Genomic DNA, 26,425 nt, shown 5'->3' on the forward strand with positions numbered 1-26,425 from the left:
GCAGGCACTGCAGTGTGCAATGTTGCATAATCAAACACTACCCTACTTCAAAAAAAGCCCTCAGGTAAAGCCCTCAAGCTTGACTGTGGCACTTGTTGAATATGACATGATGTAGATGCTTGATACTCACAGGTATGCAGCTTTTCCTTCTTCTAGTTCTTTACTTTTGCCACTGGAGCCACTTTTCTTTCCACACATCCTCCTAGTGATGCACATCAGCAACCCACATTGCCGAATAAAGAAGCAGCTGACGTCTGTTACCACAAGAATTAGAAGAAGTGCAGCAACTCCCAGGCCAATGACTGCTCCAAGCCCAAGACCATTAAAAAGCGTGTCTTAAAAAGCAAAAAAAAATAAAAAATAAAAATAAAAATAAAGTATTAAACCCCTAAATTAGAAAATATTAGATGATTATTTTAAAAATAAATCTTACCCAGTAATTCAAGAGACAGAATAAAGTCATAGTAACTGGTAGAATTCAATTTCATGATTGTTGACACTTATTCCCTTGTTTCAAATATTTTAAGCAATTGATGTGTTAAGTATGTGACTATCTTTTTCAAACTTTTTTTTTTTTAATTAACAAAGAAAAAGCATCTAAGTACCTCTTTTTTTAAATATAGTTCTTGAATCCCTGTGGGAAAGATAATGAATATTATCATATCCCTAAATGTACTTTATCAGAAAATGACACCCATTAATAGATCATCACAATGTTAAAAGAAAATTATAGTCAAAACTTCTGCGAAAAGTGTTAAATAGATCTTCTGTATGAGATTATGTCAGTTTTAAAAGTTAAACTTGTAAATGGATGGTTCTGAGCGCTTTGCTTTACCAGGGAATGTATTTAAATATACCTTTCTATGAATATTGTAGGAATCATCATTTTGCAAGAAATGGCTTACCTGTATTTCTCCAGTTAATATTTTAACAAATATGTTAGATTAGAGGCAACTTTTCATAGCTATGGTATTTATGACCCCTTGTTAGTTCCTATCATGAGAAGGTAGGAGAAGACAGAAACCACTTTTCGTTGGTATATTGGTTGCAGGAAATCCCAAAACACATAAAGAAAGTAACCGGGAAAGAGGCGAATGGAAGGAAGGTGAAGTATTCTGACTGATAAAATTGAAATGTCAAGTGCAGCAAGTAGTAATGAAGATGAATCAAGTGTTACGTGTTTGTAGTAGAATCTGTGGGTAGACTCCACAGCTATAACAATATGGATCAGAAAATAAGGACAATATAAAGAAATAAATTAAACTGATGATAATGTATTATCTAGAAGAAAAAGAAACAATTTATAGGCGTTCAAAATGATTCTTAACACATATGTTAAGAATTAGCTTGCATAACGGTTTAGTCTTTTGTGTGTGTGTGTGTGAAATGAAGTCTGGCTCTATCTCCCAGGCTGGAGTGCGGTGGCGCGATTTCAGCTCACTGCAAGCTCCGCGTCCCAGGTTCACGCCATTCTCCTGCCTCAGTCTTCCTAGTAGCTGGGACTACAGGTGCTGCCACCATGCCCCGCTAATTTTTTGTTTTTTTAGTAGAGACGGGGTTTCACCATATTAGCCAGGATGGTCTCAATCTCCTGATCTCGTGATCCGCCCGCCTCGGCCTCCCAAAGTGCTGGGATTACAGGCTTGAGCCACCGTGCCCGGCCCAGTTTAGTCTTTTTAATGACAAAATACATTTATTACTCAGCATAGTAACTGCATGTTCAAATATGTAACTGATGTGAAACACGGGCGACAGATACAGGTATAGATGTAAATTTGAATTGTGAGAAAACCACTCCTGAAAAAATATGTATATAAAACAAAGTTTTCCTATGTGATATTTTTAAACTTAGGTTTAATATTTTAATAATGACTTGAAGAAATAGTGATCCAAAGGAATCAGAACAACTGCTAACATACAAAAGCAACCACTAGCAGGTCGACTTTGAGTATGTCAGACTTGTCTGAATACTAGTTCTGTAGGATGACTGAGTGTCATGTCTACATTATTTTATTTATTTTTCCAAAAATAGGTTTAAGTTTTTTTTTTCTTATCATTCTAAAAGCAAGCAGCACAGTTTTGAAAAAAAAAAAAAAAAAAAAGAAATCATTCAATATGTGACACAGTGGCCTAGCACTTCACCTGGGCAACTTTGTGGTTCACATTTGCAAATATACTTCTACAATGTCATCATGATATGGCAAATGAGAATTACTTAGGGACCGAATTAACAAATTTAGAATGTTCATGTCCGAGAAAGTATAATTTTTATTGAAATTATTTTGCTTCTCATGAAGAAAAACTAGCAATAAACACAAGGTAGTGTGAAAAAAATAATGTATTTATGTCAATTTCAATATCTCCTTTCTATACCAAATTTTAACATGCTACTTAGATGGTGACAGTTTAGTAAAATTGCTTAGCTAGTATCCGGGAATATTTCTGGTTTCGACAGAACTATTATCTTTGCACATGAAACCGCTTGAGGAATGACTAGAGAAAGAATCGTATTTTTTCAGCCATGGGGATTTAATTTTTTTTTATTTTGAAAAATCTGAATAAACAAGTGTAGAATGAGATTCCAAAGATCAGATATCATTTTTTCAAAGGTATATCTCTATGCAAGATTTAAAGAGAACTATTTCCTCACACTACAAAATAACATATCAAGCAAACTAGGATTTCCATTTGCAGTTAAAAAAATCATGGTATGTATTTTCTTCCATTATCCATTTCCAAATATAAATGATTCACTTCTGAATCTATCATTACAATACAGTGAAGTCAACTTACCTATGAAAAATATTTGATTGTATGAAAATACAATATTTTCTTCAATATTCAAATGTATTCATTTTAGATATGTTGCACATTACTCAACAACTAAAGCTCAGGAAAAAAAAATGGAAAAAAATGTATAATTGTGGTTTAGCCCTGGTGTATACATTTACTTGATGATCCTGTTGGTTTGAACTGATCACTCTTCTGCTACTTCATTTAGGTTCTTCACACATGCAGACATAGTTCTAGGCAATAAATCCTATAGATCAATGACAATATATATTATTTATTAAACAAATTCCCATTTACCTTTCCTAAGTATGAAGAGTCGTGCTTTGTTCTTAAAAACACTGCATCAGGAGTAAGAAATGCCTGGTTTCATCACTTACCATCATTAACTTTTGGGGTAAGCCATTTAATATCTCTAAGACTAAAATGCCTCTTTATTAAAATGGAAACAGTTATAATAAAAATAACAACAAAAAATAGGTCACAGGTTTGTTGAGAAGATTGCTGTGAATGTGGTAATGTACTTAACCTCCAGCACTCAGTGCCCAAAGTTAAAATTTAACAAGTATTGCTTATAATTATTATTTTAATATTATAAAATTCTAGAGAAATGATATTTAAATTAAAAATTATCTAATGTTAAACATTAAACTATTCTGTAAACATATCTTTTCAGCAGTAATCTAAAGTAGAAAAGTATCTCGCATTAAGTAATGATTATTTTCTCGAGGCTACAGTAACTGTTTTTTTTAATAATTCAGGTTTGGCTAGTTAGCTTTTAAATGACAAATACTTCATTCTGTGACCTTTTTAGCATTAAACTACTATAATGATGTGCTACACTTTTAACTTTAGAAAAGCTTTCAGAAAAATTATATATGTAAAACATCTTAATTTTTTTGGCTTAAACAAAAGAGATTTATTTCCTAACAGTTATGGCGGTTTAGAGTATGCGGTCAAGGTACCAGCATGATTGGATTCTGATGAGGGCTCCTTTCCTGGCTTTGCAAACGGCTTCCTTTTCACTGTGTGATGACTTGTGGGACAGACTCAGAGAGAGCTCTCTCTTTTCCTTTTCTAATCAAGTCATTGATCCCATCAGATTAAGATCCTACTCTTTTTTTAACTATAACTGCCTCTTAGGAGCCCTATCTTCTTATGGTGAAGAATTGCTAAAATATTAATAGCTAGTACTTTTTTCTATATATAGAAAGTTAAACTTTATAAGCTTATTACAATTGTTGTAGGTTACTCGAAGTTATTTTTATGAAAAAATAAGTATCTTTTTGTCATTGCAGAGGATAGAAGTGAACTTCAAATAGGTTTATGCTGAAAATAGAATAAGATCTAGTATTTAATAGCACAACAGGGTGACTACAGTCAAGAATAATTATACATTTAAATATAACTACAAGAGTACAATTGGATTATTTGTAACACAAAAGATAAATGCTTGAGGTGATGGATACACCATTTACCCTGATGTGATTATTACACACTGTATGCCTGTATCAAAAGTTCTCATGCACCCCAGTAATATACAAATGTACTATTCTCTGAAAAAAAAATTTAAAAATAGGTTTATAAGTTTTGTCTTTTGAAAGTTATGTTATGTATATGTATATACATATTATATATATTAAATTTCACCTTGAGGATGTATTTAAATGCTTATACTTTCTTATATCTCATGAGGTTAGGCTGTTATAACTCTAAAAGTTAAATATTCTAATTATTTTCTGTCACCAATTTACTCTGTCATAAAAAGTCCACTGTTTGTACTCTGGATGTTTCACAAATAAAACCATAAGCACATACGAAATGACATCATTAAGATTGGGAACTACTAATGATGTATTTTCACAACAACATCCAGAAAGTTCATTTTTATTAGTTAATTGTGGTTTTATTATTTAGCAAATGAAACCTGAGCATAAGTAATAATTTAAATAATTGTAAATCCATTTTTTATTGTTCAGATCATCAGGATACTTCCACTTATGACTTATCGTGTAATTTTTATCGTAAATTTATAAAGTAGGAAAACAATATTATCAGTTCTAATTTAGATACAAGAAAACTGAGATCCAGAGAGGTCATTGGCCTAAGTCACATACTAACCCCTAAAATTAGAACTGCACAAGCAAATCACTAATTGACTCCAAGTTGTATTTTCTTTTTGCTTTTTTTCTTTTTTTGAGACGGAGTCTTGCTCTGTCCCCCAGGCTGGAGTGCAGTGGCGCGATCTCGGCTCACTGCAAACTCCGCCTCCCGGGTTCCCGCCATTCTCCTGCCTGAGCCTCCCGAGTAGCTGGGACTACAGGCGCCGCCACCACGCCTGGCTAATTTTTTGTATTTTTAGTGGAGACGGGGTTTCACCGTGTTAGCCAGGATGGTCTCAATCTGCTGACCTCGTGATCCACCCGCCTCAGCCCCGCAAAGTGCTGGGATTACAGGCGTGAGCCACCGCACCCGGCCTCCAGGTTGTACATTTTTTGTACTTGTGTTAGAGTCAACATTTTTCCTTGGATATTCACCTTCGAATAATGAAAAGATATGGATAAAATACAGTAGAGCAAATACATTAAAATATGTATTATTCTTATAGAAAAATGTCAATATCCATATATCTTTACTATTAGTGGAGGTACAACTATTTAACAACTATTTAAATGAAATACGTCAATGTAAATTATTTATCTAACTTATATTCCTGCTTTAAGTTTCGTCTTTAGTGATCATTTTATATTGCTGTTATGAAAAATGAGCTTCATATCATCATTGCATAAGAATAAATAATTTAGAAAACAAAAAGTTAAAAGTATATTTGGTTTATATTTTACTGTTAAAAGCAACTGTGAGAATCAGTTTCCCTCTGAGCTGCATTTTCTCTAACCCTATGACATTTGGAAATTGACTTACTAAATCTGTTTCCCCATATCTTCGTGTAATTGCATTCAAATTTTCAGCCAAACATAAAATCAAAGTATTAAAATACCAGAAACCAAGCTTCATTCAAATGTCTTATATACAGCAGTCCCTCCTTAATCAGTTTTGCATTCTGTAGTTTCGGTTATCTATGGTCAACTGTGGTCCAAAAATATCAAATGGAAAATTCCAGAAGTATACAATTCATAAAGTTTGAATTCCAGGCCATTCTGAGTAGTGCAATGAAATATCTTGCTATTCCTCTCTGTCGTGACAGGGACACAAATCATCCCTTTATCCAGTGCATCTGTGTTATCTACACCACCCACTTCTTGGTTACTTATGAGCTGTTTCAGCCCTCATATTGTCACAATCTCAAAGCGTTCATGTTCAATAACCCTTATTTTACTTAATAATGGCCCCTTAGCAAGATTAGCAATGCTGGCAAATTGTTGTAATTGTTCTATTTTAATAACTGATATTATTGTTAACTTACTGAGCCTAACTTATAAAGTTTATCATAGGTATGTATGCAGAGGAAAATCTTTGTATGTAGGGAGTACTATCAGAGGTTACAGGCATCCACTGAGAGTTTTGGAATGTATCGCTGGCTAAAGCAGGGATTATTGTATGTGTCTTTTCATGTTTTTGTTGTATAAATTAAATCCCAACTGGAATATTAAATTATTTGTCCATTAAATGTATTATATTTGATAATACTAGCTTTTCAAACACCACTATTAGATTCGTAAAACTAGCCATGCTTTTTGATGCCTTATATAGTTCAATGTTTTATTTAACCTTTTTCTATGTGCATGTATAATCTTCTCCAGGTAGATTGAAAATTAATTTCAGGACATGGAAAACTGCAATAAAGACATGGAGAAAAAATTCAAAGAGTCCTAAGATGGTGATTGGTTGCTGTTTCCAGAATACTGGTAGATATTTTCGTAAGAGATATTGTTGGATGCAGAAGGCAAGTAGGTTAAGCATATGAAAAGAAAGAAAAGAGAAGACATTAAATAACTCTGATTGGTGTAGATGATATTACTACGTACGATATCTTTCCACACTGGAAATAAGTCTACGTGACTCTTAATTGTATGTTCTTACTTTGCCCTTTCTAGTATAATATACTCCCTAATATCAAATGATATATGGAAAATTTTGGCATACGTCTATAGCAAATACATACACATACATGAGGAAAAACCAAAGAAGATTAAAAAAATCTCCTGCAACTTGAAATTCTATCTGGTGATATATAATCATGGGGGATGTTTCAGTTTGCTTTGCAGATTAAGGTCAATAGAAATGAATTCAACAATACTTTTGTGGAATCTTATGAAATGAAATTTAGTTCAGAATATTCTAAAACATACTCTTCAAAATTACCTCAAATTTGAATCATTTAAATAGTGGAGCATTAATCCTACAATTAAATAAATTTGATACATTGATAGAACATTGAGAGAATTAATAACCGTTCTTTAGAGTTTCAAAAAATATTTTTAGAAATTATCCATTATAAAAGATATCCAAAAAGTATCTTCTTTGAGAGGCATGTAGTTCAAAGTTTCACTAACTTCTATTCAAAATGGCTTGAGAAACAACATGGCACAAGTATACATATGTAACAAACCTGCACGTTATGCACATGTACCCTACAACTTAAAGTATAATAATAATAAATAAATTTAAAAATAAATAAATAATATAAAGTGTCAAAATGTTGAAAACATTAAATTTACTTAACATAGTCAAGCACAATAACTAGGCAAAATTTCTCTCATAAAATACTTCAGGCAGTAGAAATGTTTCCTCCAGGGGATATAGTCTTTGTAAATATTTGGAGGATATCTAATTACTCTCATTTACCAATTGCTAGGAAATTTATTATCAGTGTTGGACTTCATAGGCATACTTCTTAAAATATTGCTGATTCAAATTTGAATAGCTTTGTAAATTACTGAAGTAAAACTACCATGATTATAATTTTTAATATTTGAATTTGGTATACTGAAACTTAAAGGGCAATTTCTCAAAAATTACAAGAACACAGTCAATTAGTCTTGTTTTGATTGCATTTCTGGTGTGGAGAAAGGGGGAGCAGGCATCTTTCTGCAGCAGGGCTCCATCTAGGTCAGAATTGTCAGCTACTTAAGAAGTCAAACATCTGGATAATCTAAAGACTTCTGCAGCTACATAGCAAAAAAAAAGAAGGAACATTAATCCATGTATGCTTCACAAACATTGATTGACTGCCTAATAAAATAGTGCAGAATCAGAAGGGTTGCCTAAAATTTACTAAAGTTGAATTAATAAAATTAACAAAACTCTTTAGAATTATTATACTTCAATTTAAGTCCACATTTACTTTGGAAGCATTATAAATTCCCTTATATAATTTCATCCATTGGATAACAAAAGACATGAAAAGGAGCTAAGGGATATGATATTTGTATTAACAAGGGTATACTGGTAATAGTAAGAAATGTTGTTAACATTATGGCAAAAATTTTGCATTATGGAAGATACATTCTGAGATAATACATAGTTTTAAAGAAAAATGCATTGCACTAATTTAAAAGCCAGTGAACATCTCTGAGGTTTACACATGCTTCTTGTTGTGTTATGTTAGGCAAGCAGTCTACCAAGATTACCTATTCCTTATAGACCTGAATATGATATTAAATTGATAAATTAAATGTTTGTTTTGTGGCATTTTCCCTAGAATTCCCTTGAATATACAAAGAGTAAAATGTAGTTCAAAGAGTCAATGTGTAGTAGAATGTAGAAAGAGCCAATCAAAGCAGACTAGACTGGGTGAGCAAAATACTGTTTAAAAATATTTTTTTTAATTAAATGCTCACAGCTTTAAAAATGGTGGGGATATTGAGAATAAACTGTATTCATAATATTCCTCCAGCATAAAACCAAACAGCATCCTTTACATTTCTCAACAGAAGCCACTTGTCAAGAAATAAAATAGTACTCTTCAACATTATGGAGTTGTGTAGAGAGATGTCTTATATTAACGAAACTTCCTATTTTCTACAGGGAAGACCACACTTGTTAGTCACAAACTTACTTACAAAATAGTTTAAATGAGTTAAGATTCATTCATATTTGGACTTTGATAGACTTCTCTCAGTTAAACTACATAGATAATTAGAAATATATCTATATATGTTATCTTTATATATATATATATTTGTGGGTGTTAAGAAAAAAATTATTCCAAAATATTTATCTTTATATATTTGAAAGAACATGACTTTCAGTTCATATTTGCATGTGTTGTAATTACAGGTATAAAAAAAGGAAAATGAAAATTTTGATTCATGCAACTTATAAAATTCACTGAATTTTATATGGAACCACTGATATTAGCAATCTGAGCACAATGCAACACTATTTCCATTTCTCTGAACTGGTTTCCCTTCTGTATCACGCCTGGGGCAGAGGAGGGTGGGGCTCTTGCATTTTTGCTACCTAGAGCAACCCTAAATGGATAGATTTATTCAATTTTAATTCACATTAAAACTCCCCATTTGAAAGAAGTGTTTGAACTTTTGAGGTCTCCAATTTCTAGTCAATACTCTTTTAACTGTATCATTTAGAGAAAAAAGAGAAAAATCATTGCAAATTTCAATAGCAAGGATATTAAAAATAACATTTGACATTCATTCAAAATTAAAAAAAAATAAACAGCACACTCAACAGCAACCGTGATTGAATTTTATATTCTTCCTTCCTTCTAGAAAACTTTTAAAATTGTTTCCGGTATATGCCTAGAGAAGAGTATATACTTCCAAGATGAGTGTTTTTATTTTAAATTATAAACTGGTAGTATTTTATAATATACATTGAAATATGTAATGCACATTATAAAACAGATAAATAAAAAGATGAGTTAATATAAATGCACTTGGAAATTCTAACATTTTAAATCTTCAGGGTGAATTATATTTTTCACCCATTTTGTGGCCCATGTAATACAATTGGAAATATCTAAATAATATTGTTGTTTCATTCTCAGTTTCTTTATTGGTAAAATGGTGATATACATATCCAGTTATCTTAATGAAAATGGTCTTTTAGGCTCAAGCAGGAAAGTACTTTGGGAATTCCAAATCATTACACACATATGTTATTATTTCATTTGTTAAACCTATTATTCTAAAAACATTCAATTTAGAGTAGCTTCTTGTTACTTATTATTTGCTTATAGTAATTTTTTTTTTTTTTAAAAACTAGACCTTCTCCACTTTTATCCAAAACCTTCCTAGATTTTAGTAAGTACAAACATTTTGTTTTAAAAGTTATTGTTATTGGCCAGGCACAGTAGCTTACACCTGTAATCCCAGGACTTTGGGAGGCTGAGGAGGGCAGATTATGAGGTCAGGATGTCGAGACCATCCTGGCTAACACGGTGAAACCCTGTTTCTACTAAAAGTACAAAAAATTAACTGGGCGTGGTGGCACGTGCCTGTAGTCCCAGCTACTTGGGAGGCTGAGGCAGGAGAATCACATGAACATGGGAGGTGGAGGTTGCAGTGAGCCAAGATCGCACCACTGTACTCCGGCCTGGAGCAAGACTCTGTCTCAAACAAACAAACAAACAAACAAAACATTATTGTTTTCGTGTTTAATATGTTATCTTCATTAAGGCCTAAGGCTTCAGATCATTTCCATCCTTCTACTTTTAGCTATGCATTTTACTGTGACCAGAATAAACAAGTTTTTAAAATTTTTAATATTATTCCTTTTTTTATTTGTTCACTTCTTATATAGCAAATTTTGTTTTTGGTCATTGCTGTATTCCTAACTGCCACTTTAAAATATTTCTTCATCTTTTTAAAACTGATGTGAAGATGGAGGAAGTCCATATCATTTACAAATGCTCTTATTGTCACTCATATATGACTTTGGCTTTTGCTCAGTTTTGAGATAAGGAGATATTGAGTTTTGGGAGGCATTCTCTTCTTCTATTATTCATTTTGCCCTCTAGTACCTTATTATGTCTTTGTGATCATTAACATATTTATTGTATTATTATTTTGTCCAATATTTTAGATCAATTCATCTTCATTGTAATAAAACATAAAGATTATAACTTTTAAAAGATTGTTACAAAGTGAATCAAAATCACCTCCCCAAAATAAAGACTGTACTTCTTTTGTGTTCCAATCTTTTACTCTGGTATGTCTCGGTTCCCTCTGGGCAGCTCAGAGTATTCATGAGATTATAAAAAGGCATTACATCTTTCAGCTCCTTGACAAAATGCACTTATTAGCAACTTTTTAAAGTTCACTCAAGTTCACAGTCATCAGATATGAAACTGCTTACAGAAATAATTGAATGAGAGCTGTATGGGTACATGTAATCTCCTGTATTTTTCAATGAATAATTTGAAAAGAAAAAGTATGTAATGCTAGTAATGGCTGTGATGGCTGTGAAAAGAGCATTGTTATCCATGAAGGGAAAACTGCAAAGAGTATCTTTTTGAGAGACTAAATTCTATAAAAGGAGTCTTGGAATATTAAAAATAATAATACTTAAAAACATTTAAAATCAAAATTGAATTATAGTCAGGAATACAGCACTTAATTTTATGAAATTACACCAGCTTATGGATGTTGTGTAGCCAGTTGGAGGGATTTTTAGTTTTTAGAACCATGCAAACGTTATTTACTCTATTTTCACATAGGTATATAATGAGTTCATTGGAACCCTTTATATATCTAGAAATAAATTATAAAAGTTTATGTTGGAGATTAATACGCTGATGTAGATTGTGTAAAATCATTTGACATATTTTTCCAGCTTTTTTGGTCCCTTACAATACTATTTAAAGCATCCACATATTATTTGGGGAATTTGAAAACTTTAGATTTTAAAAATCCTGAGTAAAATTCATCAACAATTTTCAACATTACTTAAATATATAAGAAAAGGCTAATGTTTATTTATATATGTTTTACATCCTCAGGCTATTTTTGGTACCTTTCCATAAGGTCTTTTTAATATACCATTTTATGTGTACTTTGCTGAACAGTCTTGATGTAGACATCTTATTACTTACTACCACATTTCTTTTCACAGAGTGCTCATTCTTTGGGGGGTAGATGTATGTATTTTCCAACACTTATTCTTCAATACTGAGTCTCCATTTTCTAATCATTTTGAATGTTTTGTCAAAATGTTCTGTTACACATATAAATAATTGTTTTGTAAATAAACTCAATGGCAATCTGAAATTTTCCTTCAAATCACTTCAAAATCCTAGGAAGTTTATCAGGGATTCGGAACAGTGAAAAGGTAGCACTGATAAACCATATCGTTTTATTTGATTTTTTCTTAATATATGATTCAGGGCAAGAAAAAGTTGCTGATTGAGAATATTTGGTTAAAAACGGGGGAACTGTGAACAAGTAGATTATATGAATGGCATTTATAATTGTAAAACTGTATACCTTTTAGAATTTCAACTTTTATTTTTGATGCAGGGGGTATATGTGCAGATTTCTTACATGTGAATATGCATGATGCTGAGGTTTGGAAGTCATATCACCCTGATAGTGAGCATACAGCCTGATTGATGGGTAGTTTTTTTAACCCACACCCCATCCTCTAGTAGTCCACAGTGTCTGTTGTCCCATATGTATGTCCATGTGTGCTCAATGCTTAGCTCCCAGTTATAAGTGAGAACATGTGATATTTTGTTTTCTGTTGCTGAGTTAATTTGCTTAGGATTATGGCCTCCAGCTCTATCTATGTTGCTGCAAAGGACATGGTTTCATTATTTTTATGGCTGTGTAGTATTAGATGGTGCAGATGTGCCATATTTTCTTTATACAATCTACCACTGATAGGCACCTGGCTTGATTCCATGCTTTTGCTCTTGGACAGAATAGAAAACTCAAAATAAAGCCACACACCTACAACCATCTCACCTACAACAAGGTCAACAAAAGCAAACGATGGAGAAATAACTCTCTATTCAATATATGATGCTGGGATAACTGGCCAGCCCAACGCAGAACATTTTATCTGGATCCCTACCTTTCACCATATACAAAACTTAACTCAGAATGGATTAAAAACTTATATATAAGGCCTCGGAATGTAAAAATCCTGGAGGACAACCTAAGAAATATTCTTCTTGACATTGGCCTCGGCAAGGAATTTTTGGCTAAATCTCCAAACGGAATTGCAACAAAAACAAAAATAGACAAGTGGGACCTAATTAAACTAAAGAGCTTCTGTATAGCAAAATAAATGGTCAACAGGGCAAAGAGAAAATCTACAGAATGGGAGAAGATATTCACAAACAATGCATCCTACAAAGGTCCAATATCCAGAATCTATGGGGAACTTAAATCATTTAGCAATAAACGAATAATCCCATTAAAGAATACACAAAGGACATGGACAGACACTTCTCAAAAAGAAGATATACAAGTGGCTATTTAACATATGAAAAAATGCTTAACATCATTAATCATCAGAAAAATGCAAATCAAAACCACACTGAGATAATATCTCACACCAATGAGAATAATCATTTTTAAAAAGTCAAAAAACAACAGATGCTGGTGAGGCTGTAGAGAAAAGAAAATGCTTTTACACTGTTGATGGGAATGCAACTTAGTCTAGCCACTGTGGAAAGCAGTCTGGAGATTTCTCAAATAACTTAAAACCGAACTACCATTTGACCCAGTAATCCAATTACCAGGTATCTACCTGAAAGATACAAATCATTACACCAAAAAGACACGTGCACTCATATGTTCATCGTTGTGCTGTACTTTGTTGAAGAGCATGTTTTCATATATATATTTTATATATATATATATTTCACATATATATACACACATGTACACTCGATAATGTATTGGGAAGAGTAAGATATATCATTTAGAAATTAATATGCAGTGTAATTTATTGTTTACCTCTTGGCAAAAAAAAATAATGTGAGGTTAGCAGATAGGAGGGAGAAGCATACAAATTAGTAGTCAGTGGTCAAGGGAACATAATAAAGAAAATAATGTTTGAGATGGTTTTCAAAAATAAGAATCAGCTTCCCGTTTGATGTAAGGAGTCCATTTTAATCTGAACATGGCTTGAATAAAAAAAGATGTATGAAACGGTGTGTGATTCTGAGATTAGAAAACATATATGGATATTAGAGGTGATTGGTGGGCGTTGGGATTTTAGTGGTGAAGGATGCTGTTAAAGAGGATGGAGCTTGCAAGTGAATTCAGTAACAAATAAATAGATCAGTCAAATCAATATTGACAAACAGCTCCAAAAACAAACTAGAAATTTTGATCATTTTCCAACAGATGGTAGGGAGTTATTGGAGGGAAGCACAATCTGCCGCAATCGTTTGGAAAGAGCCAGAGGAGGCCTGGGCTATGGTAATGACTATTAAATGTCTGCCCAGTCTTCCTTCTCTCCTTCTCTCCTATTCCACGCCCATTTCCACACACCATATAAGAATAAGAACTCCTTGGATAATGTTTGGATTGAAGAGGTGAGGAATTAAATAGACTCAGTCTCTTATATGTGATTAGTTATTGAATTATCATTACATAATTAAGGTCTATCAGTATATTTTAAAAATAGAAACTAAAAGGCCGGGCGCGGTGGCTCACGCCTGTAATCCCAGCACTTTAGGAGGCCGAGGCGGGCGGATCACGAGGTCCGGAGATCGAGACCATCCTGGCTAACACGGTGAAACCCCGTCTCTACTAAAAAATACAAAAAACTAGCCGGGCGTGGTGGCGGAGCCTGTGGTCCCAGCTACTCGGGAGGCTGAGGCAGGAGAATGGCGGGAACCCGGGAGGCGGAGCTTGCAGTGAGCCAAGATCGCGCCACTGCACTGCAGCCTGGGCGACAGACGGAGACTCTGTCTCAAAAAAAAAAAAAAAAAAAAAAAGAAACTAAATAACATAAAAATACTATTAAATTATATAATATATATGTTTATATTTATGTATAACTATTCTATATATATTTATTTGGAATGGTGTTTTAAGTAGTCCACCATGGTCACCCTGCTTTTTAAAATATCTACACAATCCCTCTTACAGTTTTAGCTATCTTTTTAGAACAATCTTATGTAATAAGTGAGCCACTAAAATATAAAGTTATTATGCTTGTATAGAAATGTTGATGAGAACTTGTCAAATTCTTGTTATCCTTTAACAGATTTTAGCAGAAGAAAAAGAATGAAAATGAGCTGTGCTTATTTTGAAAAAAATATTGGCTAAAAACAAATTCGTACATAACTGCTCTTTTGTGTAGATATTACAACGTGCTAACAATTTTAGAAATAAATATTTTAAAATATCCTTTTAATAAATCTGGTACAACTGTAAACCATGACGAATTATAAAATATCTAAAGTCCTTGCACAACAAAATATCTATTATCTTAACTACACTGACATTTCAAATTATTATGTATGTTGGAACTGAGATCATTTTGGCACAAAGCTCACCAAACATGGCATAAAAGAGCATATAAAATATCTTTTGTGTTCTTTAGCTATCCATTTGAATTGCTCCCTTTGATGTTTACTATATCTCACTAACTCTAAACTTTTCCATATACTGTTTAAATTTGGTTATATGTCTGGTTGACGTTGATGGATGCAGTTTGTTTGCTATAAAACAACGAGTGTTTTTATTGATTAGTAGAAAAGGCAGCTTCAAAGATTTGCATGAATATGACCCAAACATGTATTAGCTAGTATAAAAGAACGGAATAATTTTATATTTAGTTCTTTGTTTAATCCCCTACCTGACCAATTTTATTTTTCTGTCAACATTGAAAGGCTGCTCCATATCTAGAAAATGAAAAATGTATTTTCATCGTACAAACAGAAAATTATTTTCTTAGACTATACTACAAAATTGAAACATATCTCTATATGATTATACTCCGGTTCATATTTTATAATTTGTTTTTGAAAGTCCAAACTGTTTAATTTTCTCCAATATAAAATTCCTATTTATAAAACTTATAAGTTTTCTAAACATGAAACAGAATAAATGAATAATGTGAGCAAATACGTAGAAGATATGTATTATTATTTTTCATGGAATCTATGGTAATATATTAAGATGTTTACAGTTTTCAGTTTGAGATATTCACTGTATTCTACCTTAGATATTTCAATTTCTGCTTAGAGCTATACAAAAAACATCAATTCTACATTATTAAAACTACATATTTTAAACATGTAGGGTTCCCTATAAATGTCTACTATTATATAACACATCTAAATTAAGACATTTTATGCTATCAGCTATCAAACTATGAAAAGACATGTAGAAACCTTAAATGCACATTACTAATTGAAAGAAGTCAATTTGCAAAGATTACATAATAGAAAATTGCGACCAAGTGACATTCTGGAAAAGGCAAACCTAGGAAATAGTAAAAAGATCAGTGACTGCCAGGAACTAGTGGAGAAAGGAAGGAGGAATAGCTGGAACACAGAGGATTTTTAAGACAGTGAATTTATTCTGTATGGTACCAAAATGGTGATACAGGTCATTATTAATTTATCCAAATCCATAAAATGTACACCACCAAGTATGCACCCTAATGTAAACTGTAAACTTTGGGTGATTACAATGTGCCACTGTGGGTTCATCACGGTAACAAAGGTACCACTTGGGTGTGAGATACTGATAATCAGGAAGGTTGTGCCTGACTGGGGTAGATAGTATATGGGAGCCCTCCTTAGTTTCCATTCAATCTTGGTGTAAATCTAAAAGTGTTCAAAAAACTAAAGTGTATTGAAAAGGGAAAACATGCAATTGTGATATCTCTATTACCTGCATGGAAATGGCTATTATGCCTAGATTGATTGAGGATTTCCTATAAAAACAACTTTTACTTTTCTGTCCTTTAACAACTAAAAAAACTCCACATATTAAGTGAGAAGTAACTCATATAGGTGCTTTAAATGTTTTTAGCTTCCTGTTTTTATGTAATAGAACTCAGCAGTGAACTATACCACGTCCTATTTTAGATAAATATTTTTCCCTGTTCACTTAAACTTTCTTTCACGACTGAGTCATTTGACAGAACCATGAGTCACAGGCTACTATATAAAAATTCCATACAAATTTTAATGTTTTCTACCAACATGTACTATGAAATAGGATGTTTTTCAAGAGCCATGAGTAGTTTGTATTTCACATTACGTGTGACAGGTATATCCCATTCAACTATTGTGAAATTATACTCTAGAAACGATAGCAAAATTTAGGTGTGTTGTTCATGGATTATTTAAAACAGAAATGCCAATTTGAAGATAATTTACTTTTTATTGAACCACATTTAAACAGAAAACATAAAGTCCTCTATCTTGAATACTTGTTTTTAACATTTTGTTTCTCTTTGTAATATTAAATAAGAAATCAGTAGAGAAACAAACACACATGGCTGCTATGCAAATTATGTGTTGAAATTATTTATTTTGAATTCTTAAAATAAAAAGGATGCATATTGAGATGAAAATATCTTACATTTAGTGGACAGTAAATAAAAATATCATCTTATATTAATTAAAAATCACCTATCTCTACTAACAATGTAAATAAATAATTTAGTAAGGTGCTATCAAAATATGTGTAAAAAACAAGAAAGAGATTAAAATTTAATTTGATATTCACTGAAAACCATAAACTTAATGTGTGCTTTTTACCTTGGTCATGGGGAAGCAGCTATACATAAAAGTTTTAGTGAGAAAGATAAAAACTGACTAATAGAAATACTGTGATTAATGGAAGAAACTGTGGTTGCTGTACACATAGCCTTTCCTCTAACACACAGGGATTTTTTGTTGTTGTTGCTCTCCACAGGCCAATCAAGAAAATAGGAAAGGAACTAGGTCTAAGACATAGGACCATATAACTTATAGGCCGGAAATTTACTGGTACCAACTTTGATTTACTGTAATACAACAAAGATAGGAGGAAAACTGAGAATCGAAGTTGCTTCACTGTATCGATGACTATTTGCTTTTTCTGATCCTCAGTTTGATATAATAAAATAATAGAGTTCAGTTACAATAGCTTCAGATTTTCTCAAATCTCTTTAGTTTCTTCACAATGGCCCAGAATAGTAGGACAATAAAAAATTAATAAAGTAATATATATTTACTCTAACAGTAACCATAAAAATTCCTAAGAATTCCCAGATACCCTCCATTTGTTATCATCCTATTGTCAAGGGGCTTCAGGAAAAATAAAAATGAAAATAATAAAAATAAACAACTGTTCTGGTGTATGTTTCAAACTACTATAACTATTATATCATTTAAAAGAAGTATAAATATTACAATATATAAAACTTATAAATGTTGTATTAAAATTTCCATTTTGAAATATACACAAGCATGTCTCAAAAGGTGTATAATAATGTTTATATTAAAATATACATTTTGGACTGGACTGTCATGGAATAAGAGAAATTAAATATGCTCCAAAATAATCCAAATCCTGAAATGATAATTTTCTCTTTTGAATTTTGACATTATTTCATATTTATCAGGCAATGAAACATTTTGCTCTAAGAGAAAAATATGACTTTTCTGTTTATATCTATGCCAAAAGTTATTTTTACACTATAAAAGCTAATTAAATAATTTTATATTACTTATAGTATTATTCCAAAATTTCAACTCTTACTATTTTTGTTTCATACCTTTGCAGTGGATAAGCACAGAATGTTAATCATTTTCTGCAACTTTATTCATTTGGTGTCCAAAACAAAAGAAAGGACTGTAGTGGATGAACCAAAGGAATCGGAGAAAAATCACTTTACGTGTTTATATTTCCTTTATGGACTTTTGCTAGCAGTGGAGACTAGTTAATAATCTTTACATTACTAAAATTATTAATTATGTTCATGTGCTTTATTGAAATATATGATTATTTTGGCCTCCCACCAGAGATCAATGTTTTTATGAAGACACTAGAACAAGTTTACAATGGAAGTAACAATGTTTGATATTGTCACCAAATTATTTTTATAATATACAATTGTGATGAATCTGCTGATGATGTATGGGTTATCCAAAAATTGAATAACTTAATGAGTATGTTTATTACCTGTTCCTAAGTAAATAAATGTTTATGTTAAATTTGATCAAGTTAGATATGACAACACTCCACAAGGACAAAAAAGGTTATACCAGTAATAAAGAAAACACGTATAACAAAGCTTTTCCTCAGTTTTCTTTATTACAACAATGGAGACACAGAGGTACAGAAAATAAAATGACATTTAATATACTATGAAACACATGCATAGGATTACACAAAGTGCTGGATATTATGTTGAGGGTTTTAAATAAGATGATACTGAGGACAATACACTTATAACATACTTTTTTTCAAGAAAATAAGCTACGATGAAAACGAATGCAATTAAAATGATCAGAAATACTTTAAAACAGAAGCGTTACACATAACATCAATGAAAATGTGAGAGAAAAATATTCTTGAAGGAGGTACATGAATTGTGTACACTGTTTACAAAGGTAGTTTTAATTGCTTACTTTTTAGGAAAAAATAAGACTAGCTAGATTTATGTCATGGCCCCTATTCAGTACATATACAGAATAAAAATAAAAATATATTTTCTAAAAAGGAAGTTTTATGTCTCATTAATATGCATTGTTTTTAGTGTGTAACATATTTTTACTAACTAAAATGAAATGAAAAAGAATAACTGAATTTAACTTAAGCATACATAGTTTCGGAACTTTCAATACATCTAAATTTAATACAACCAATATTAGATCAGTTCACACTTAAAATGAAGTTTTATTCTACTTGGATGAAAGTATCCTTTAAAAGTAGATAAAATAATAGTCTACCAACAAAGGAGATGAAATGTAGTTAAGACCATCTCAGATATACTAATAGAATTCTTAAACATATTTGTTTTTTGTATTTCTTGGATTTTTTTTTGTTTTACAGCATATTAGCTAATACAGATGTTATAGACTATTCCAGGCTATGTGCAACATTTACTGACAGTTTAGCCTTGGAAATTAGTTAATAACCAGGGAATATGTTGAATTATTACAGGAGATCTTTGTTGAGTCCTTAATTTTAGACAACAAAACTAAAGGCTTTTGGAAAACAAAGCATGGATATTAAACTCTCATCTTTGTCTAATTTTGAAAAATAATAAAACTAGATTTAAACTTAGGGAATGTTTTCCTTAGATAAAAATTGGGATTATGTAAATATAACACATAGAAGGAATACTACAACTTTACATTTAAAAGACAAAGCATATTAACTTTAGAATAATACTCCGATTTATATGGTAATTGGTCAGAGAATGAGTTAATAAGCATTAATTTTTTTCTTTAGTTAAGTACCAAAATTTAATGTGGAAATATATTCTGAATATTATGTTTAACTATCAAATATTAATGATTAAACAATACTATTTATGAGATTTGGAAATGCCTTGTCACCAATTTCAACTTAAATTATAATAATTTTAAAGACAATTTGTAGAATATTTGTATATTCAGTCATTTGAAATATGCAGATTTCAGCTATCTCTTCAATATATTAGATTTGCTGAAGCTTTTATGACATATTTCTATACCACAACGTTAGGATTTTAAAATTTACAAACATTGAACAGAAACATAATAGAAGAAATATATTCCATTTATTCATGGCCAAAAATTTAGAAAGGAAGTATAAAACAGACAGAGAGAGAGAGGGAGAGAGAGAGAACAAAAGAGAGAAATGGAAAGAAAGAGAAAGGAGGAAGAGACAGAAATAGAGAAAGAGGGAGAAAATTGAAAAGAAAGAATTATAAGAAAGTAAGAAAGGATAAAAGAAAATAAATTTTAAAAAAGTGAAAACTTGAGGCTGGCCACAGTGGCTCAGGCCTGTAATCTCAGCACGTTGGGACGTTGAAGCAGGAGGATCAGTTGAGTTCAGGAGATCGAGACCAGCCTGGGCAACATGGTGAAACTCGATCTCTACTAAAAATACAAAAATTAGCCAGGCGTAGTGGCTGTGTGCCTGTAAAGCCTGTAATCCCACCCAGCTACTAGGCAGGCCGAGGCATGAGTATTGCTTGTACACAGGAGGTGGAGGTGCCAATGAGCTGAGATCAGGCCACTGCACTCCAGTTTGGGAGACAGAGCAAGAGTCTTGTCTCAAGAAAATAAATACATAAATAAATAAATAAAAATTAAAATAAAAAAAGAAAACGTAATTAAATTGGACTTATTAAAAGATCATTTAAAGGATGTTACATTATCTCTTACATAGATTAATCATGATAAACACATAAAGTTTACACATTTAGGTATGATCAATATTATACTTTATCTTTATTCAGTGAGTGAAATCATAATACGAAAGGGCCAAACAAAAATATACGTGATAATATTTAGTGTAAATAATACCAGAATTGATCATTTCAAGCTCTTAATGTTGCTTATATTATATTAATATCAAATGTAAACCTTTAAAGAAAATTTTACATGACTGGGGATATTTCTTAATTGCTACAAACTTAAAGGTTATCATGCATAATACTGGCTATTATTCTTGAAAGTTAGACCCAAATATATCGTATTATTGTATTGATATCCATATCCATCTTAAATTATTAAAATGATTTGTAATTTCAAGGTTTTATTTATCCATTATCGGTATAAATATACCATATTAATATTTAAAATTATTTTTATGTATCTAAGAATACCTCCAGATTCAGAAGTTCATGGTTTAATTTTTTCTTGTATATTTCATTTAATATAAATGACTAATCATAAATTTAATTGTACATGGTTGAAACTACTTTGGAATTTTTTGTGTTTTAGCTTTAATTTAAATTAAACATATTGAATGAGTATTCTTATACAGAAAATGTTAGAATTAAATTATAATGGTTTCTCAATTGACCCAAATTGCACATTATTGTGTTTAATGTGCACTATGATGCATACTTGTAACTTTATTAAGTTAAAAAGAACTTGAATATTTAAAAAGTCAAATTTATTTGCAATAAAATTATTTGTCTTTATATGTATTTGCTATATATAAGTGAAAATTGCATATATATTAAACATCAATCTAGTTCCTTCTATATATATGCATATTTAAAATGTTTACGTATTTTAACTTCAATCTTGTTCATGTATACCAGTAATGAAGGCATATATGTGCATTTGCAAAATGCTTCTGGAAATAATATGAGTATAGAGTTTATAAAATTAAACTTAGTCTGTCCTAATGACCTATAGTATTAGGAAGGAAATGAACAAAAATGGCAACTTATCTAAGGTTTTTCTGTGTAATAATACATTTTATAGGAAATAATTTACTGCTACCTCCTAGGCATACTGTTAGCATATCTGAAACATGGTACTTGTGGGTCTTATTGTGAACTGATGAGTAATTATAGTTTTGATTGGGGTAGGGAGGCCAGTAACATTGATTGTAAAATGGAGGAAAGAAGATAGACTAGAAGAGATTGGAAGGAGAAAGAAGGAGATATCCAGATCTATATTTTTAAAATCCTGATATTCTACATGCAGATAATGGCAATCATGCATAGGTAAATCAATCTAGCTTCATAACTGGTACAATATGGTCAAAACAATCTTTTGAAATATTTTTACAGTAAACAATACAATACACACACCACTGGACATAGACATGTATTTCTGATTATATATAATGACTAATCTTACACTCACCTTAACACAGAAGTTCAAATGTATACATCTTCAGAGACAGAATTTTATGTAAAACTCCATTGTATGAAAAAAAAGTATTGGATGAGGCTAGAAGATACTTGAAATAAGTTTAAATTTTTATGTCTTGCTTACCAGTAATCACATTTACTTATATGTGTAGACAGATGCAATACTAGTAAAGCCAAAAAAGTAACAAACTCATTTTTAAAATAAAAAAGTAAACTGACTGATTTTTATGGTTGCCTATAGCAACAGTAAGGTTCAGATAATAAAAAAGATAACTCAGCAACACATATTATTAAGACTTTTTAAAAATACTAGGATGTAAAATGTCTAAGGTTTTATTGATTGGAATGCAATAGCTTTACTGTTTAGTTTTGTACTTTTAAATTTCTTACAGAAATAAGGCAAAGCAGAAAGCCTATTATTTTAGCATCTCATAATATTTTTAAAAGAATTTATGCATATCTCAGAGTAGTGAAAGAGGTGTTCATCTAAAAATAAACATTTGGCTAAATGACAGACTGCTTAAAAAGTTAAGGACTAAAAACTGGATCCACACTTAGATGTTTAAAATCTAATGAACAACTGTTTAAATGTATATAACTCTGCTAACATAATTTTAATATTAGGATCTTTTCAAAATGCCAAATTGATATATCTTATTTCTGTGTATGCCTCACTTTGAATGTTCTTTATATCACTTAGTGACCTTGAGTTATGATATGTAAAACTTCAAGATAAATAAACTTCGCACTAACTTACTAAATAAGTATTCCATGATCTCCAAAAAAATATTTTGTCATTCCTAAGTCAAGATAATTTCTACATGAATTCTCACAGAAAGGTCTCTAATTTATTGGAAAGATCAAGTAAGGTTAGAATGAATGTGAAAAACAATTTCTGGAGGTGTTACTAGAAATCTTTTTCTCAATGCTTTCTACAAATTAGTAATCAACAAATTTTTCAGTCTCAAATATCAAGAAATTTAATATGCAATGATAATTATTTAATAAATGGAATATTGGCTATGGTGATTTAAAAACAAAACTTTCCCTAAAATGGATTATATTTCCATAATGTGTGAATTGAGATATTGTTTTATCTTAGCAAGGGAGAAAGGAGGGAAGCAGAAGTGTTTTATTTGTTTTTTTTGAGACAGAGTCTCGCTCTTTTGCCCAGGCTGGAGTGCAGTGGCGCCATCTCTGCTCACTGCAAGCTCCGCCTCCCGGGTTCCCGCCATTCTCCTGCCTCAGCCTCCCGTGCAGCTGGGACTACAGGCACCGCCACCACGCCTAGCTAATTTTTTGTATTTTTAGTAGAGACGGGGTTTCACCATGTTAGCGAGGATGGTCTCGATCTTCTGACCTCGTGATCTGCCCGCCTGAGCCTCCCAAAGTGCTGGGATTACAGGCGTGAGCCACCGCGCCCGGCTCGCCAGAAGTGTGTTTTATCGGTTGATGCGTTGCTTCTGCAGTCTACAGGTCTATCACTAGATTACAAGAAAGGATAGCAGTTGACAGCTAAGAGTTTGGAAAAGATAAGTTAAAAGACAATCTACTATGAAAAGGAGGCCTAGCCCTCATATGAAAAGATTCTGTAGCTATCTCTTTAAAAAGAGACAGGAAAAATATTTCTGCTCAACAAAATAATTGCTCTTGATGAATGAATCACAAAGTCCAGAATCCAATCATTTGATTTACCGAGTATGTTATAGTCACTTTTATGCATATATGTAAATCTGGTTGTTTCCTATTGTCCACAATAAGTAGTAAAAGTCACTTGTTGAGATGTGGGTGCAAGTGAAAAACACAAACACTCTTCACTTGTTTTGAAATTACTTAAGTAAAGATTACTTAAGTGAAAATTGCTTATTCACATAATGAAAATTTGCAAAAACCAAAAATCATTCTTCATGCTACTCCCTCAAATCGAAATTCCTTTGAAATCTGAAATCTAGTTCCAACCTCAATTTCTTCCCATCTTGATTTCAACTTCTTGAAAGGAGTGTCTACAATATTTTCTTCTCTCTCTTTAATGCTTGCAAAAATTCTGACTCTCTGATGTCCAGAAAAATGTAATAAATAACTACTTATGTTAGAAACAATAGGACTTGAGGTCAGCTCAAAACATAATCTAAATCCAGTGAATTGGGTGTAACTTTTTAGACATATTCAAATTTAATTTAATCTTCATTCTGGGAAAATTGCAGAGATATTTTCACTTAATGTAAAAACATTAATTGGTATTCAAATTTAAAATAGGAAACTTTCACATTTATTCCTTAAGACATTTTAGTTCAACAAAGGGAAAATAAACAATACAATTGGGATACACATCTAATAAAATATAATGCCTATGTTTTATATAAATGGTAAACACATTGAAATATTAGAAATGTTCATAAAGTTGGAAACTTACACTTAAAAGCAACAGTAAAAAAGCAATAAAAGTGATCCACAATTCTACATAATAAAATTATGATTTTCACAAAGTATGGCCATGGATATTTCATTATTTGCAAAATAATAATGAAAGATTAGATGTAGCAAAAGTTTAAGTTTCAAGTACAAGTGACATGATATTTAACAAGGTCAACTTTAGGAATTAATGGAAACTTTAGAATAAAGTATGTTATGCAGTGAACTGGTAGTTGAAAGTAACAATCCCGATTGAATCTCCTTCATTGATTTTCTGACAAATTATCCACTTAAAAGGTTGACAATAGGGGGAAGGGGAAAAAGCTTAATCGTTCATGGGTGAAGATACATGCATAATTAATTGACCTTAGAAAATATTTTATTATAATTTTAGATTAGCCTTGTTATTACTTTTTAAAAAAATTTTCAGGGCATAAGAGGATATATCATATGATATAACAATGACATTAAAACACACAAGACAAACTTATGGCTATAATGAAAGAAAACCCAGCAGCATTCAGCTGCCATGACTGGCTTCCATTTTCACCTTTATTTGCTTCACAGCATTTATCTGCATGATGAAAATTGTTTTTGAAAATAGAATAAGAATGAAATAATTAAGAAAATAAAGAGTAGAGTTACAAACGAGAAAATAAAAAGAGAAAAAACGTGACAGCAGGAAAGAAAAAAAGAGAAAATAATTAATGCAAGATTTACACAAAGTCATTAACAATTAATGCAAACCTACAAAAATACTTTGATACAAGCCAAGAATGGCTAAAATCATGTATAAAACATTTCTATATATTGTCACATACTAAAAACAGACAAAGGTCAATATTGACGTTTATTCTGATTACTCAGACATTAATTCTGTCATTGATCCTTTACATGTAAATATCTTTCATTTATAAGTTGAAAATGTAAACAACAAGAAAAAAGTCACCAGTCATTTTTCTGTGCTACTTGTGAATTCACAGAGCTACTTTTAATATGAGCTCAATATATCCTACAATGGTTGATGGTAATTTTTTCTACCATGATTTCTTAGAATATATTTAATAAAAGCAGTTATATTTTAATAATAAACAAACTACTAACAAATATAAATGAAAATTGCATATTCACATAATGAAAATTTGCAATAAGCATAGAAGCTAGAAGCATTAACCTATTGGCCATAGGTAAACTCCAGACAAATGTCACTGCACCTCTTTTAAAACAATTTTAGGAACCAAAGATTATAAAAATAATTTTTAGACCTACTTTTTCATTACATGCTAAACTACGGAAATACTGTTGCAGGTGTAGTATCGATATTTAGGTTAGACTGAAAATTCCAGATTCCAGAGAGTTAAGATAAAGTTTCCCCAGGTAATTGGACTTCTATTTCACCATTGTTTTAGAATTTTGAAACTTATGTTCTAAAACAACCATAAATGTAACCCTAATATAATATTTTCATATTCACCATGTGCTTGAATGTTGTTTTCTGTTCATGTTGAATTAT

The 26,425-nt window shown here is 31.4% G+C and overlaps 1 protein-coding gene across 4 annotated transcripts in view; it reads right to left on the reverse strand.

Moving 5' to 3' along the window:
- The window catches only part of NCAM2 (neural cell adhesion molecule 2), a 570,634-nt gene that overhangs the window by 27,287 nt on the left and 516,922 nt on the right, over positions 1-26,425 (reverse strand). For 3 of the 4 annotated variants that reach the window (XM_005548903.5, XM_065541469.2, XM_065541470.2), the window contains exon 16: positions 131-335. In XM_005548903.5, the coding sequence (XP_005548960.1) occupies positions 131-335 (205 nt within the window). Of the gene's footprint in view, positions 1-130; positions 336-24,746; positions 25,487-26,425 lie in introns of those variants that run through there. The other variant, XM_005548906.5, reaches the window with a different exon arrangement.

This window comes from Macaca fascicularis, chromosome 3, assembly GCF_037993035.2.
Source record: "Macaca fascicularis isolate 582-1 chromosome 3, T2T-MFA8v1.1".
Taxonomy (NCBI): domain Eukaryota; kingdom Metazoa; phylum Chordata; class Mammalia; order Primates; family Cercopithecidae; genus Macaca; species Macaca fascicularis.